A 13,447-nucleotide genomic window follows, 5' to 3' on the forward strand; every position below is an offset into this window, starting at 1 on the left:
AGAGGTCCACCTTCCATCTACCTTGCACTGTGCTAGCTACCAGTGTGAGCGACATGGGCTGTCCTCATGGAGCTTTGCTCCAGTGGGAAGACAGTGAAGCAGTCACTCATACAGTGTAATGCCTGCTTAGAAGGCACGTGTCATACTGGAAGGGGGTAAGATCTTGGAAGACTTCCTGGAGAAAGTGATGTTTCCGCAGAGACTAGGAGTTGGCCAGGAAGGGTAGGAGGGAAAGCGTAGGCAGAGGGAAGAGCAGAGGCCGAGACTTAGTGATTAGATATTTAGAACCGTGCCTCTGAGGCCCCCTGCTCACCGACCACTATGGTAAAGGCAGGTGGGAAAGCAGAGGTCGCTAGGACCTCACCCTGCCGAGGGGGACCCATCCAAAGTGGAAGCAGGAGAGGGCTGCCCTTAGGGATCTGAGGAACCTGGGCTCTGTCCTGGGAGTCTGGGAAGGATTCAAGCAGAAGAGCAGCTTGACCATCTTCACTCTGCCTATGATGGAGAAAGGGCGAGATTAGAAGCGGGAAGGCCAGCCGAGGGGCTGTGGCAGCAACCCAAGGGGAAGATGACAACTCCTACTGACCCCGATCACTGGCACAGGCCTTGATGTGACATCCAGAGTGGCCACTGGGCCTGGACCAGCGAGCAGTTTGGGAGGAGGGTGTGCAGGACTCCACTCAAGTCTCAAGGCTCCTCACTGAGCTCCTTTGGCTCTTGGAGAAGAGCCCACCTGCCCCAGACACCACCTCGGGCTCCTGCCAGGAGCCAGTGAGAGGGGTGTGAGCAGCGTCAGCAAACAGCCCCACAGAGGCACATCCAGAGGGGCCCACAGAGTGCTCATCCTCCCAGGGTTACCACGGGATGCGCTGGAAAAGCCAAGTCCTCCAGTGAGGACAGCGGCTGAGCTCATGCATTTCTTCTCGGAACAGGCTGGTCCAGGTGCTGAGAGCATCCAGGAACTCAGAACATACCAGGGACTGGGCGACCCAGTGCTGCTCAGCCCCAGGGTTTCCTGTCCAAGTTCCTTTGAAGTCTGGAAATTGGGGCTCCTGGAGAGACTCCATCTGAAGTTCTAATCCACCCCCACTTTGTTCTAGGACTAGAATAATAGCTCTTGGCCCTGGGCTAATCAGGCTGAATTTTGGTGGCCTTTCCTTGCTCTTAGCTGTGCCTGTGGCAAACAGGCCCCCAGGCCACTCCCTGAGGCCGTAGGATAGAGAAATTCATGCATTTTACAATAGGGAGCATAGGGGAGTTTGCTCTTTGGTCAAAAACTCATTGTCCTTCTGCCAGTAGAAATACATGGTGAGTTCCCACCCTTCTGGTGGTTTGTTTTAAGGAAGAGCATTATGGGGGATCAAGCAGAGAAATACAGTCTAACCCAACTTGCGAAGTGCACACAAGTCTGATTTTCATAGCATAGGATCCCAGGGTGTTTCCTAGAGACCTCATGGAGAGTCATGTGTCGGGGAACACCTTTAGGAGGCAGCTGTTCCTTCACCCCCAGTCTGCAACGGTAGAAGGCAAGAAAAAGGGTGAGCTGGGGAACAGTCAAGTACGAAACAGCCCAGGAGAGGTGGCAGTTGCAGGGGAGAGGTGGGGAGGGTAGGGGGGAGGTTGGTCTCTGCTTTTTTATCCCTTTGAATTTGCCCCTTGATGTTACTAACGGCCAGAAGGTGAGTAACCTTTTGAGAAAAGGTTACTCTTTTTTCCAGCTTCTACATGCCACTAAAAAAAGAATTGATAAAATAATAAAACAGGAAAGAGGCAGGTCACAAGATCAATTTACAATAATCAGTTGTGTTCCTATGCGTAAACAATGAGCTAGAAGACAAAGAACTAGAACACAACCTCATTTACCATCACATCAAAAAAGAATGAAATACCGAGGAGTAATCGTAACAAAGTGAAGGGCTTGTACAATGAAAACAATGACATTGTCCAAAAAATAGAAAGAAGACAACAAAACAGAAAGATGCCCCCTGTTTAGTGGCTGAGCATTGTCACAATGGCTATATAACCCTCCTTCATTTGGGGGTGAAGAAAAGGGCTAAATGTCATGTGGAGAGTGACCCACTGACACCTTTCAAGTCTCGTAGTAAACAAAGCTTTATTGTATATTTTCTTTCACTTAAAAAAAAAATGGAGCATTGGAAACAACCTCAGCATGGTCCCTGGGCTCGGGGCGAGCCCACATCAGCCGAAGTAGCCCCAGAGGAAGATGGCACAGCTGACACAGAAGATGAGGTTCACGTCCAGAAAGCTCTTCACCAGGGGGTTTTCTTCCAGGGAGATACTGACGGGCTCCGCTTTGCTCGGAGGCGCCTCCTTTTCCTTGCTCTCCATGCCACACAGCCACAGGATGGATCTTGTGAATTTGGACGGCTTTGGGGTCACGTCACCTACAGAGAGCCCAGCAAAGAAAGGTCAGGGTGTGTCCCCCAGAAGAGGGGGGGGAGGTCTCGCCGGTGTGTTCCAGGCACTGTGGGAAGGACTTTCTGTGTCTCTTCTGGGAGGTATTTGTTGATACCTTAATTGTGGAAGACTGTTCAACACTGGAAGCTTGGTGTTTTCAGGCTTTTGAGTGCTTTCTGGTATAGAATTTTAGGTGAAAAGATTGAATCTCAGACTGACTGGCTGGGGTGAAGCCCAGCACTGGAAGAATGGCAGAGATGGGCTGACTCCCTCCTCTTTGGACAGGGGTGCCTCCCTTAGGAGAAACTCAGTTTCTCCATTCAGAGGGGAGGGTGGTCCTGCAAACACAGACTCCCACAGAGCCCAGCACTCTCCTCGGAGTGAGGAGAGCTGATAGCTTATTACACAATCTGAGGTCATCTTTGCCTCTTCCAAGTAAGGGTCTCCCTTTTGTTTTTCTTAAAACTTATGACCTTCTGGGTCTATCCTTAAGTTTCCCACTTTAACTGGACATGGGTTCATATTCACAATTATGAAGAATAATAATAAAAAAAAAGACCAAGTGCGATGATGACAACTATGGTCTTGGGTGATGGAGACAGCAGGGGCTGGTGGGGACCTTGGCAAACTGAATGGCAGGTCCTGCTTTACAGCTCCCAGCTACTTTGGCCGTGTAGACATGTGGGCCCAGTGTGGCCTAGACTTCCCATTTGGCAAGAGAATATGGAAATCTAGAATTTTATGTGCATTCTCAAGTTCACATTTTATTAAAACAGTCAGTGTACTAAACCAAAATATGTTTGCAAGCTGCCAGCAGGAAATAGTCATTTAGGCCAGCAGCAGCGTGGCGTCTGAGGATTGCAGGTGTTAGCTGTTAATGGCCACCTGAGGGGTCTGTTGAAAGTTAATAAAGCGCCCACTTCCACTGGCCAAAGTGAGGGAGGACCAGGGATGCTAAGATTCCAAGTCTGACCCCTTTTCTGGCTTGTGATTTAAGGGCAAGTCTCCCCTTAAGCACACGATGCTTCTTAAGGCTCCCACCATAACTCAGAAGCCAACTCACAGCTGTGGGATTTGGATGTGTTTTCCTGAACGCTGTCCAGCTGGATGTGGGTGCCGCTGGCCTCCGGAGGCTGGGATGCTACTGGTGGTGCTGGGTCATGACGGGTAGCCCAGGTCAGGCGGCTGACCTAAGGGGCAGAGGCAGATGGTAAGGTGGTAAAGGACGAGAGGGCCTGTGGTCCCTTCCCCCATCCCCGCCCAAGCCCAAGTCTGCCCCAGTCTCACTCTCTCACTCCTCTTCCAACAAAACATCAGTGCTCTGTGCTTTCCAGAATCAGTGGGCATTCCCCTCCTGCTCTATCTTTCCTCTACAACCCTTTTCCCCTGATGGGGTCACCACTTCCCTCTTTCTAGTCCCCAAGGCTTCTTAAAACTTATGACCTTCTGGGCCTATCCTTAAGTTCTGGGTCAATCCTGGCACCTCTGGGACCGGCCGTCAGCCGCTCAGTGCATCTGTTTCCCTGGCCACCGCGACTGCATGGTTCTCAGATGAGCTGTGTCTTGAGCTGACTCCATCAGTGGGAATCAGGAACTTCGCTAGAAAGACTGCGCAACAATGCTTATGCTTTTGCTTAATGAGAGCATGCTATGCTGCACCCCTAGAAGCTGCTGGCCCTGAATGTTACCCAGGGAACAGAAGCAGAGGAAGAGATGGTTCTGACAATCCATCATCAGTACAAGTTCAGAAGTCAAACCGTCTCTAAGACCCAATTGGACTCCCCACATTTTTGAATAACCGATCCTCTATCTTAAGCCAGCCTGGGGCCATTTTCTGTCACTTGCAGTGAGGGTTCTCAAAGGATATAGCATCAAATCCTAGCATACCATCTCTTTGGAGGGTGGCTCTGTGAACCAGCTCACAGTGGACACGATGATCAGGGTGACCGAGGACAGAATCATGGAGAAATAGAGGTAGTGGACCTTCACCACATCTGGGCGCTCATCCTTCTGGTTACACAGAGGCTGCACATAAATAAAGTCCAGGACCAGCCGAACCAAGCCGAGGAGGAGGCCGAAGATCAGGCCTGAGAAGGCTCCCTGCAAATCACAATGAGGCCAGCTTGGAGACATTGAGGGTGGGGGTGGCTGGCTCGGGCCTCCAGAAATTGCCACCAGCTGCCCCCCTCCCCAGCATGTCTTCAATGATTCGAACAAGGTCACAGCTACTTATTGATCGTTCCCATATAATTAGTCAATTACACATAATTTACATAACTCAGTTTCCCAGTTTAATGACAAAATGAATCAAAATGCTGCTGACAATGCCTGTGGCTTTTTTCCCCGAGACCTGGTCACATCTTCCCCATACCTGCCAGCAAGAATTCAGCCTCCCCCATGACACTCAAGCCAAGACAGCCAGGCACCCGCCCCGCCACCCTCCTCCTCGTGGGCAGCGCTTGTTTCTGGCCCCTGGGGGCTGATCAGAGCTACCTTCTCATTGGTCCGCTTCCAGAAACATCCCATGATGAAGACTATGGCCACAGGCGGCTGCAAGTAGGAGCTGATGGACTGGATGTAAATGAAGAGCTGGCCACCCTGGCTGGCCTGGACCACGGGGATCCAGAGGATGGAGACCAAGACCAGAAGCAGCACGAACGCCCTGGAGCCAGCAGAGAGGGGCCCCTCAGCTCTCTCTCCCCAGACCTCGCGCCACTTTGGAGGGCTTCACTGAGGGGGAGATCACGCACCCCAAGACTCACTCATGGATGGATGACTTGCAAGTCTACAATCCAGCAACTCTGGAAAATGTACAGAGTTGAGTGCTGTCCCCACTACAAGTCTTAGCACTTCCTCAATCCAAAATTTCTCTCCTGCTCCTTTACAGTTTATCCCTACTCCCACCTAAAGCAACCCCTGTCTGTCTGGATTTGTCTTTCCTGGTCCCGCTGTAGAAATGGAACCACAGCAGAGGTCTTCTGCAGCTTGTTTCTCTCACTGAGCATTTTTGAGGTTCGTCCCCATGCTGTGCATCATCTTTTCATTTCTTCTGATTGCAAAACAGTCCATTCAGAAGCTGTGTCCTCACAACCCGTGGTTAACTTTTGCCAGCTGGTGGGCGCTGGGGCCATTTCTCCTTGGGGCTGTTGGGAAAATGCGGCTGTGGACATCTGTGCGTCTGGCTTTGTGCAGACAGCTGCTTCCATTTCTAGGGATGCAGCTGCTGGGTCTGACGGTCATCACGGTTATCTTTGACTTGTGAAGACAATTCCGAACTGTTTTGAACAGTTGAACCATTTTACTTTCCCATCTGCCGTGCATGAACATTCCAGGTTCTCCGTCTCCTTGTCAGCCTCTTCAAGTCCAGTCAGCCCAGTGTGTGTGCAGCGGCACCTCATGGCAGCCTTCTAGGTTATAGTCTAGTTGTGCAGATCAGTTATGAGATGCATGACTTGCGATCTCTTCTCTCAATCTGTGGCCGATTTCTTATTCTCTTAGTGGTGTCTTTGAAGGTAAAAAGGGTTTTGATTTTGATCATCTAACTTATCTTATTCTTCTTTTATGGATTTGGCTTTTGGTGTCATAGCTATGACTCTTTCCCTAAGCCCAGGCTGAGGCAGCACCTTCTCAAGGGCCGGGGCCCCAAGGTGCTTCCTAGCGTGTATTTTAAAGAAAATTCACACGCCCCTCAGTGGAGATATATCTGTTTCCTCCACTAGACTTCAGGACTTGGGAGGATGACCTTCCTCCCACCCCCCAGGTCCTCCTCCCTTCTACCTGGCTAACTCGTTCATCCTCAGGCACCACCCACATCCTTCCCCGTGTTCCTGGGCTCCCCAGTGTGGCGCTCTGGGGACTGTTGTGTTTGCCTGTTTACTTATCCTTCTCTTCTTCTAGTGCCATGAGAGCAAAAATAGTCCTTCCACGCAGTGCTCACTGTCTTTTGGGTGGGTGAGTGGAGGGGTGGAGGGGTGACCTGCCCGTGGGGTCCTGAGGTACCACACCTGTCCCGTGAGAAGATTCTGACCCATCCTTGATAAGTCCCTGGTTGGACTGTATCTCAGGTGGGCTCAGCCCTTTCCTGCCTGGGTGTGTGGGCCTGGACTGCCCTGCCCAGCCCCACCCTGTGGACCTCACCTGCCCACAATCAGGAGCTCCTTCTCAGAGGCTCGAGGCCGGATGTGTTTCCAGAGGTCCATGGTGAAGATGGTACTAGCGCTATTAAAGATGGAGGTGAGGGAGGACATGAGCGCTGCCACCATCACAGCCATCATGAGCCCACGGAGTCCTGGGAGCAGAAGGTTATGTAAGCTCAGGAGGTTCCGGCCACCAGCTGCTGCCTCCCCTCATGATGCCCTTACCCAGCTGTGGAGCCAGCTGGCCCAGAGGGCCCACTAAAGGGAGACAGAGTGTCTCAGGGTGGAAGCCATGAGCAGGGCTGGATAGGGCCCCCACAAAGCCAAGGCTTTAGCTGGGGGCCCTAGGTCCAGAGCCCCATTCCCTTCCAACTCGTCCCTCGCTCAGATCAGGACTCAGCCAACATCCTCTTTCCTGGGTGCTCCAGAGGACTTGATTCAGGGTGAGGGCATTACCTGTGGGCAGGAGTTCTAGCACCAGTTTGGGGTATGCGATGTCTGAACAGCCGGAGGGGTTGCCACAGATCTTCTGGCAGATTTCTGGTTCTGCACAAGCCACCTGATCTGTGGAGAAGGCCAGGCCCAGGTTGAGTGGACAGACTCCTGAGCCAGGCCCAGCCAAGGTGTGCTCTGACACTGGCCAGCACCAGGACACAGGGCTGCTGGAGAAAGGCGCATGGCCCGATGAGCTAAAAACGACTTGAGACATCACGAGTCCTGGCCTTTCTGGGCGCTGGTTGCCTTACTGTAACGTTGGGATGACAATGGGATCTTGCTTCAGCAGACTCTAGTGAGAACTGACGGAGATGATGGAGGTCACGCACTTAGGCAGTGCCAAAGACACTTCCGCTGTGGGTTGTAACCCAGATATGAGGCAGGTAGCAGCCAGGCTCAGCCCAGTGTCCCACACCGGGGGCCATCGCTCTGCGGCTCCTCGGGTACAAAGGAGGTCGCCACGGCTTACCGCCTGGCAACTGTTTTTCAATTTCTTCATTTTGCAATATCCTTCTCAATAGCTCATTCAAATGTGATTTTAAAATTCTATGGTATTGTAGCTTCATTTTGTTTCAAAGATTTATTTATGCATACAAAACTGGGGTACAGGCCAGAGGTGCAAGGGTGGTGAGATGATTCACCAGAGACAGAGCCCACCAGGGAGGGCCCTGTATTTTTTTTTTTTTTAATGTAGCATAAAGTCAAAGAAATGAAATAGCTTTTTGTGCATTGGAAAGGCCAAGGTCAATGGGTCCTTATAGATTCCTGCACTCGGATGTCTTCTCAGGGCTGGGATCTGTCCCGTAACAGTTATCAGCGGAAAAGGAAATGAGGGCTGTGGCCACAATAAGCACTTGTTAATAATACTAATAGCAGGGGCCTCCCTGGTGACGCAACGGGTTAAAGCACAGCACTGTGAAGCTGTCGCAGCCACTGCAGCACAAGTTCGATCACTGGCCAGGGAGCTGACCCCACCTGTCTCACCTGCTGCTCCCCTCAGCAGTGTATTTCAGTACACCTGCCTGTTCTGCTCCCTACTTTGCCTCTTAGACCCTGCACCTCTGGCCTGTACCCCACTTTTGTATGTGTAAATCTTTAAAAAATAATACTAATACTAATAGCAGCTGATAATAGTAGATGTCCCCCAAAATCCCAGTTCAGCCTCAGACAAAATTAAAGCTGTAGCTGTCGAACAAAATGGCGAAGGGTGAATCCCCTCGGCTTACCTCCTTCCCATGTGTACAACCAAGTTATATTTAAATACAGACAGTGGAGTCTGCAGGACAGGCTGACGCCTGCGCGCACCGAGATGGACAGTGTGGCGGCCAGCAGGAAAATCTGCGACTGTGTTGGGCTCATTACTGGGGCAGTGTGGGGGGTGGGGGAGGTGATGTGGAGCCTCTGTGTTGCTGTGAAGGCTCACACTAGAACTCGGGGTCTGTGCTGCAGAGTTGGGGCACAGAGAGTCACTGTTCAGGACCAAAGTTCACCCACTGGAGAATTACAGAAATGGGGGTGCGGAGACTTGTGGTGGGATGCCCAAGTGGAGCAACACCTGCAGACGCAGATACCACACTGCTGAACGGCAACTAGGAATCCAGAGCGTGGGGTACCCTCCACCCTACACAGGGGGATCGGACGGCCGGCAGTCGCGGTGACCGCCGGCTCGGGGTTTTGGTAGGATGGGTATTGTCCACTGGACTCAGGCCCGGAGGCCTAGACTGGCTCACCTGTGGCTGGATTAGGCCGCCTAAAGCTGTGATGAGAAACACCTGCCTCGCCCTCACCCAGGCCAAAGCTGAAATAACTGAATGAATAGAGGATATGCTGCCATTGACCAGAGTTCAAAGCACGGGGCGTGAGCAAGGGAGCGGATGCCCCAGGTGAGGCTCGGTACTAGGCAGCAGCCCCAGCCTTGGCATGTTCCAGCGTAACTCCCCACTGCCCGCAGAATTGGCATTCCAGCAAAAGCAAACCACGGGGACAGCCTCACACTTAAAAGTTCTTGCACCACCAAAGAAAAAAGTTTAGAAGTTGAGTAAAGAGGCCTCCCTCCTACTGAATGGAAGGGAGAGGGGCACGCCCTGTAACCGAAGCTCCTGCAACTTAGCTAAAACCAAGCTACTCCATTAAAAAATGGGCAGCAGCCCTCCCTGGTGGCGCAGCGGGTTAAAGCACAGCACTGAGAAGCTTAAGCCACTTCCGCATGAGTTCGATTCCCGCCTGCCCCGGAGGTGACCACATGGCGAGGCAGACCTCTCCTGACCCGCCTGCTGCTCCCCTCAGAAGTGTGCTTAGTTGATCTGCCTGTTCTGCTCCCCACTCTGTCTCTGGCGAATCCTCTCACCCTCCGCATCTCTGGGCTGTACCCCAGTTCTATATGAATAAATAAATAAATCTTTAAAAAAAAAAGGGGGGCAGCAATTGAGATGGAAAAAAAGTACAAAATGATGTAAAAATAAACTATTATATTATTAAAAAAAATCACTGGCAATAAATTCTTAAACTAGAAAAAAAAATGGGCAGCAGATATGAAAAGACAGCTCCCCAAAAAGGCTATTCAGAAGACCAGCAACACCTAACAGGAAAATGGCTCATTGTGCATTTAATAATGGAGATGCGGGTCAAAACCACAGCGAGGGGCCCTCCCTGGTGGCGCAACAGGTTAAAGCACAGCACTGAGAAGCTAAAGACACCTTCGCATGAGTTCGATCCCCGCCTGCCCGGGAGGTGACCCACATGGTGCGGCAGACCTCTCCTGCCCGCTGCTCCCCTCAGCAGTGTACTTTGTCGATCTGCTCCCCACTCTGTCTCTGGTGACGCCTCTCACTGCCTGCACCAATGGCCTGTACCCCAGTTCTGTATGCACAAATAAATAAATCTTTAAAAAATATATAGTATTGTTAAAAAAAAAAAGTGCAGCCAGGTATCACCTCATCCCTGTGAAGACGCACAGAGTGGAGAGGCTCCCAAAAGCAGGAGCTGGAAAGGAGGTAGAGAAAGAGGACCCACCCCTGTGTTGGTGGGCTGTAACTAACTGGTGCCGCTGTTTGGGAAAGGAAGGTGGACACCCAGTGAGCCAGCGATCCCACTTTTGGGCATCCAGAGAATATGAAATCATCAGCTCAAAAAATTATAATATCTGCTCCCTAATGTTTATTGCAGCGTCAGCAGGAAGGGATGATGCCCCGTGGAACAGGGCAGAAGGAAAAAGAAAATATCGGATGGCTTCACTTGCTAAGAGGAGTATAGGGAATCCAAGCAAAGAGTCAAAAAAGAGACAAAATTGGCAGGTAAACCATAGATCTGGGGCACACAGCAGGGAGGGGTGGGCCCAACTATGGGCGAAGAGCACAGGGACTCTGCTGATGGTTCACGGCAGGTGTGGTGGTGGGAGATTTATGGGGACTACACGCAAGGAGAGAAATCAGCTACTGCACAAAAGTAAACAATGTAAAAAATAAGTGTTGATCGCAGCGTTATTTATAAGGCCCATGAGGGAGAATTGGGTAAAGATGTCCACATAATAGAATACTTACTCTTCAGCTAAGAGGTGAAATGTTACCATTTACTGCAAAATGGAAGATGCTCAAGGGAATTATGTGTAGCAAAATAAATGGTAAAGTCACGAATTTGGATGATTTTGCATATAAGTAAAAGGAAGAATCAAAGTAGGTGAACTGACAAAGCAAAGTAATTATAAACCAACAGACACTGATAATCAAAGTGAAGTTAAAATGGAGAAGAGAGGGAGGGTCAAAGGGAGAGGTAGAGAAGAAAAGCAAAAAAGAATCTTTACAGTCAGAAGCAGGCAGAGACATGGAAGTTATTCTGGCAAAAAAAAAAGAAAAAAGAATCTCTAACTAGAGACTGAAGCAATGGAAACACTGAAACACGGATCTAGAAAGTGTTTTGCATTAAACAATGAAGGCTTAAGCAAAGTCATTGTAAACTTAAAAATAAATTAAGATTACTGACTAACAGTGATATTTGACAAGAAGTATTGAGAAGAAGTAATCTATTGAGAAAAATACTTTTGAGAGATCAAAGGTCTTGACTTTTTATGATACCTCCAAGGAAGATACGGAGATTAGGAAATAGATTCCTGTGTCCTGAAAACCTGGAAACCCCAGATGGAGAAAAGGTTCTTGTTTACATTCAAACCTCACTCTCCACCTCTCGCCTCTTGTCCAAAATCACTTCTCTTCAAGGTGCAAGAATCTGCCTGAGGTATTTCATTAACTACAGAGTTGATGTTTAACCTTCTAGCCTTTAACCATGAAACACGTGACAGCCAGTTTATAAAGCAGGTTTGTGGCGGAAAACTGTTCATTCAGACTAAAGAATATATTCATCACAGAAAGTAGCTGGTTCAGCTAAGTTATAAGTAGACAACAGCCTTGGTATTGTTAACCACCTTCATTAGCATCTGCTCACCTGTCTCGGGTTAACCAATCAGACACTTCAGCTAAAGAGTGGGTTCCCTTGTCAGATCAACCCTGATACCTGAGATGGATTCTTCTGCGGCCCTCCCTGGTGCAGCACTATGAAGTGATCTACAGTCACTGCTGACTGAGTTCCATTCCGGGCCAGGGAGCTGACCCACATGGCACAGCAGACCCCTCCTGACCCACCTGCCTCCCCTCAGCAGTGTGTTTCAGTCCATCTGCCTGTTCTGCTCCCCACTCTGTCTCTGGTGGATCCTCTCACCCACCGGACCTCTAGCCAGTACCCCAGTTTTTGTATGCACAAATAAATAAATCTTTAGGGAAAAAAAGATTCTTTTGGCCCAGTCAATTGCAAACATAATACAAAGCCTTCTTGCAAATGCCAAATGGGAACCTCACTATGTAATCATTGAACACAGCTGGTCCCCATAACTCCATGGCAGAAATACTGCTATTCTACCTACTTTCAAGAAAAGTAAACAGAGGCCCAGAGAAATGAAATATCTTCCACAAAGCACACTGTTCTATAGTGGTGGAAGATGGGTGAGGTGGTGGTGGGTGCACTCCTGTGGCAATACCTGAGGGGGGAATCCCAATGTTATAGCAGTCAAAAATAAAGTAATAAATGGTTTCTCCCATCATACAGCTAGTGAACAGGTTTCAACGCTAGGTTTCAAACACTTACTTCATTCCAAAGCTCGGATGGAGAAGACTGTGTGCCTGGGTACATTTCTAGACTCTTGGGTTTATTTTTTTGAGGGTTGTTTTGTTTCTCGTCATTTCTGTTATCATTCCTTTTTTTTCAGGTGGACTAAGTGGAAGAGGGTGTGGCCCAGGCTTGTGAGGGCTCAGGAGCAGAATCTCCCTATAGGCATGTCTAGACCCAGTAGAAGATTTAGAGGAGGTTCTGATGGAGATGAGGAGAAGAGAGAAATAGAAGTGGCAAGCACCATGGCTTGGCCCAGAGCCTGGCACTTGAGGGGAGGGATTCTCAGTCTTCCAATGGTCTTGTCTAAAGCAAATGCTGGTGTCATCCCCCAGAGATTCTGATTCAGTCGGTCTTAGGCAGAACCTGAAAGCTTGCACTTCTAGCAAGTTCTGGAAGACACTGCTGATGCTGGCCGAGGGGCCACACATTTCAGAAACATTGGTCAAAGCTTCAAATCCTCCATGTCCCACCATCCCCCACCCCCCCACCTCACTCTCTTAACCCCTGTTGCTTTATTATATGATATAGTATTTTGCTATCATCTTTATCTTATGTTTTCATGAGTTTCAGACTCATCCATCACATTAGGGGTTGGACCATGGTGTGACAGCTCATTTGATGGCTGTTAGGAGTGATGGTTGTAATCTTCTTATTGATCTTCCAGATATTGATCCAAAGCACAAGATATGATTTGCTGAGAGAGACAACAGCATGATTTAGAATCAAATCCAGGCTTACCCACCACTAACAAATAACTTACAGCGAGTAACTCAGTCTAGGAGAGAGCAAGAGTCCTCCTTTTCCTTAATTCCCACACCCAGTCCATCATTAAGCTGGTAGCTTCACGCTAGACTATAGTTGGATGAACTGTTGCCTCTTCACAGACTGGAAACTGTTAGAAGAAGCCCTGCCAAGTCCTCTGTGGCCTCTCCCGGGTCACTTAGCACAGTAGACCACGAGCTCAGTTATGTCTTTACTTATTTTTGTCTGTCTCCTCCACCAATAAAATGCAAGCCCCACCAGCACACTGTGTCTTGTTTATTAATGAGCCCCTGTGCCCGGCAGATGTCTGGCTCTTACAACATTTACTGAGTGCAAGAAAGAATGACTATATAGTGGATTAATTCCTTGAGCTTCAGTTTCCCCATCTGTTGAATTCAAATAACAATAGGTCATTTTGAGAAACAATAGAGATGAAGGGTCTCCCTGGTGGTGCAGCAGTTAAAGTCTCAGCACTATTA

General features: G+C 49.5%; 1 protein-coding gene across 1 annotated transcript in view; it reads right to left on the minus strand.

The window, feature by feature from the left end:
• Positions 1-2,195: 2,195 nt before the first annotated feature.
• SLC5A11 (solute carrier family 5 (sodium/inositol cotransporter), member 11) overlaps positions 2,196-13,447 on the minus strand; it is a 35,941-nt gene continuing 24,689 nt past the window's right edge. The window contains exons 10-15 of the mRNA XM_004691711.2: positions 7,011-7,118; positions 6,556-6,706; positions 4,912-5,080; positions 4,306-4,518; positions 3,482-3,608; positions 2,196-2,405 (exon numbers count right to left, since the gene is read on the minus strand). Coding sequence (XP_004691768.1) covers positions 2,200-2,405; positions 3,482-3,608; positions 4,306-4,518; positions 4,912-5,080; positions 6,556-6,706; positions 7,011-7,118 — 974 coding nt within the window. The 3' untranslated portion in view covers positions 2,196-2,199. The remainder of the gene's footprint in view (positions 2,406-3,481; positions 3,609-4,305; positions 4,519-4,911; positions 5,081-6,555; positions 6,707-7,010; positions 7,119-13,447) is intronic.

This window comes from Condylura cristata, unplaced genomic scaffold, assembly GCF_000260355.1.
Source record: "Condylura cristata isolate star-nosed mole 26May11 unplaced genomic scaffold, ConCri1.0 scaffold00032, whole genome shotgun sequence".
Taxonomy (NCBI): domain Eukaryota; kingdom Metazoa; phylum Chordata; class Mammalia; order Eulipotyphla; family Talpidae; genus Condylura; species Condylura cristata.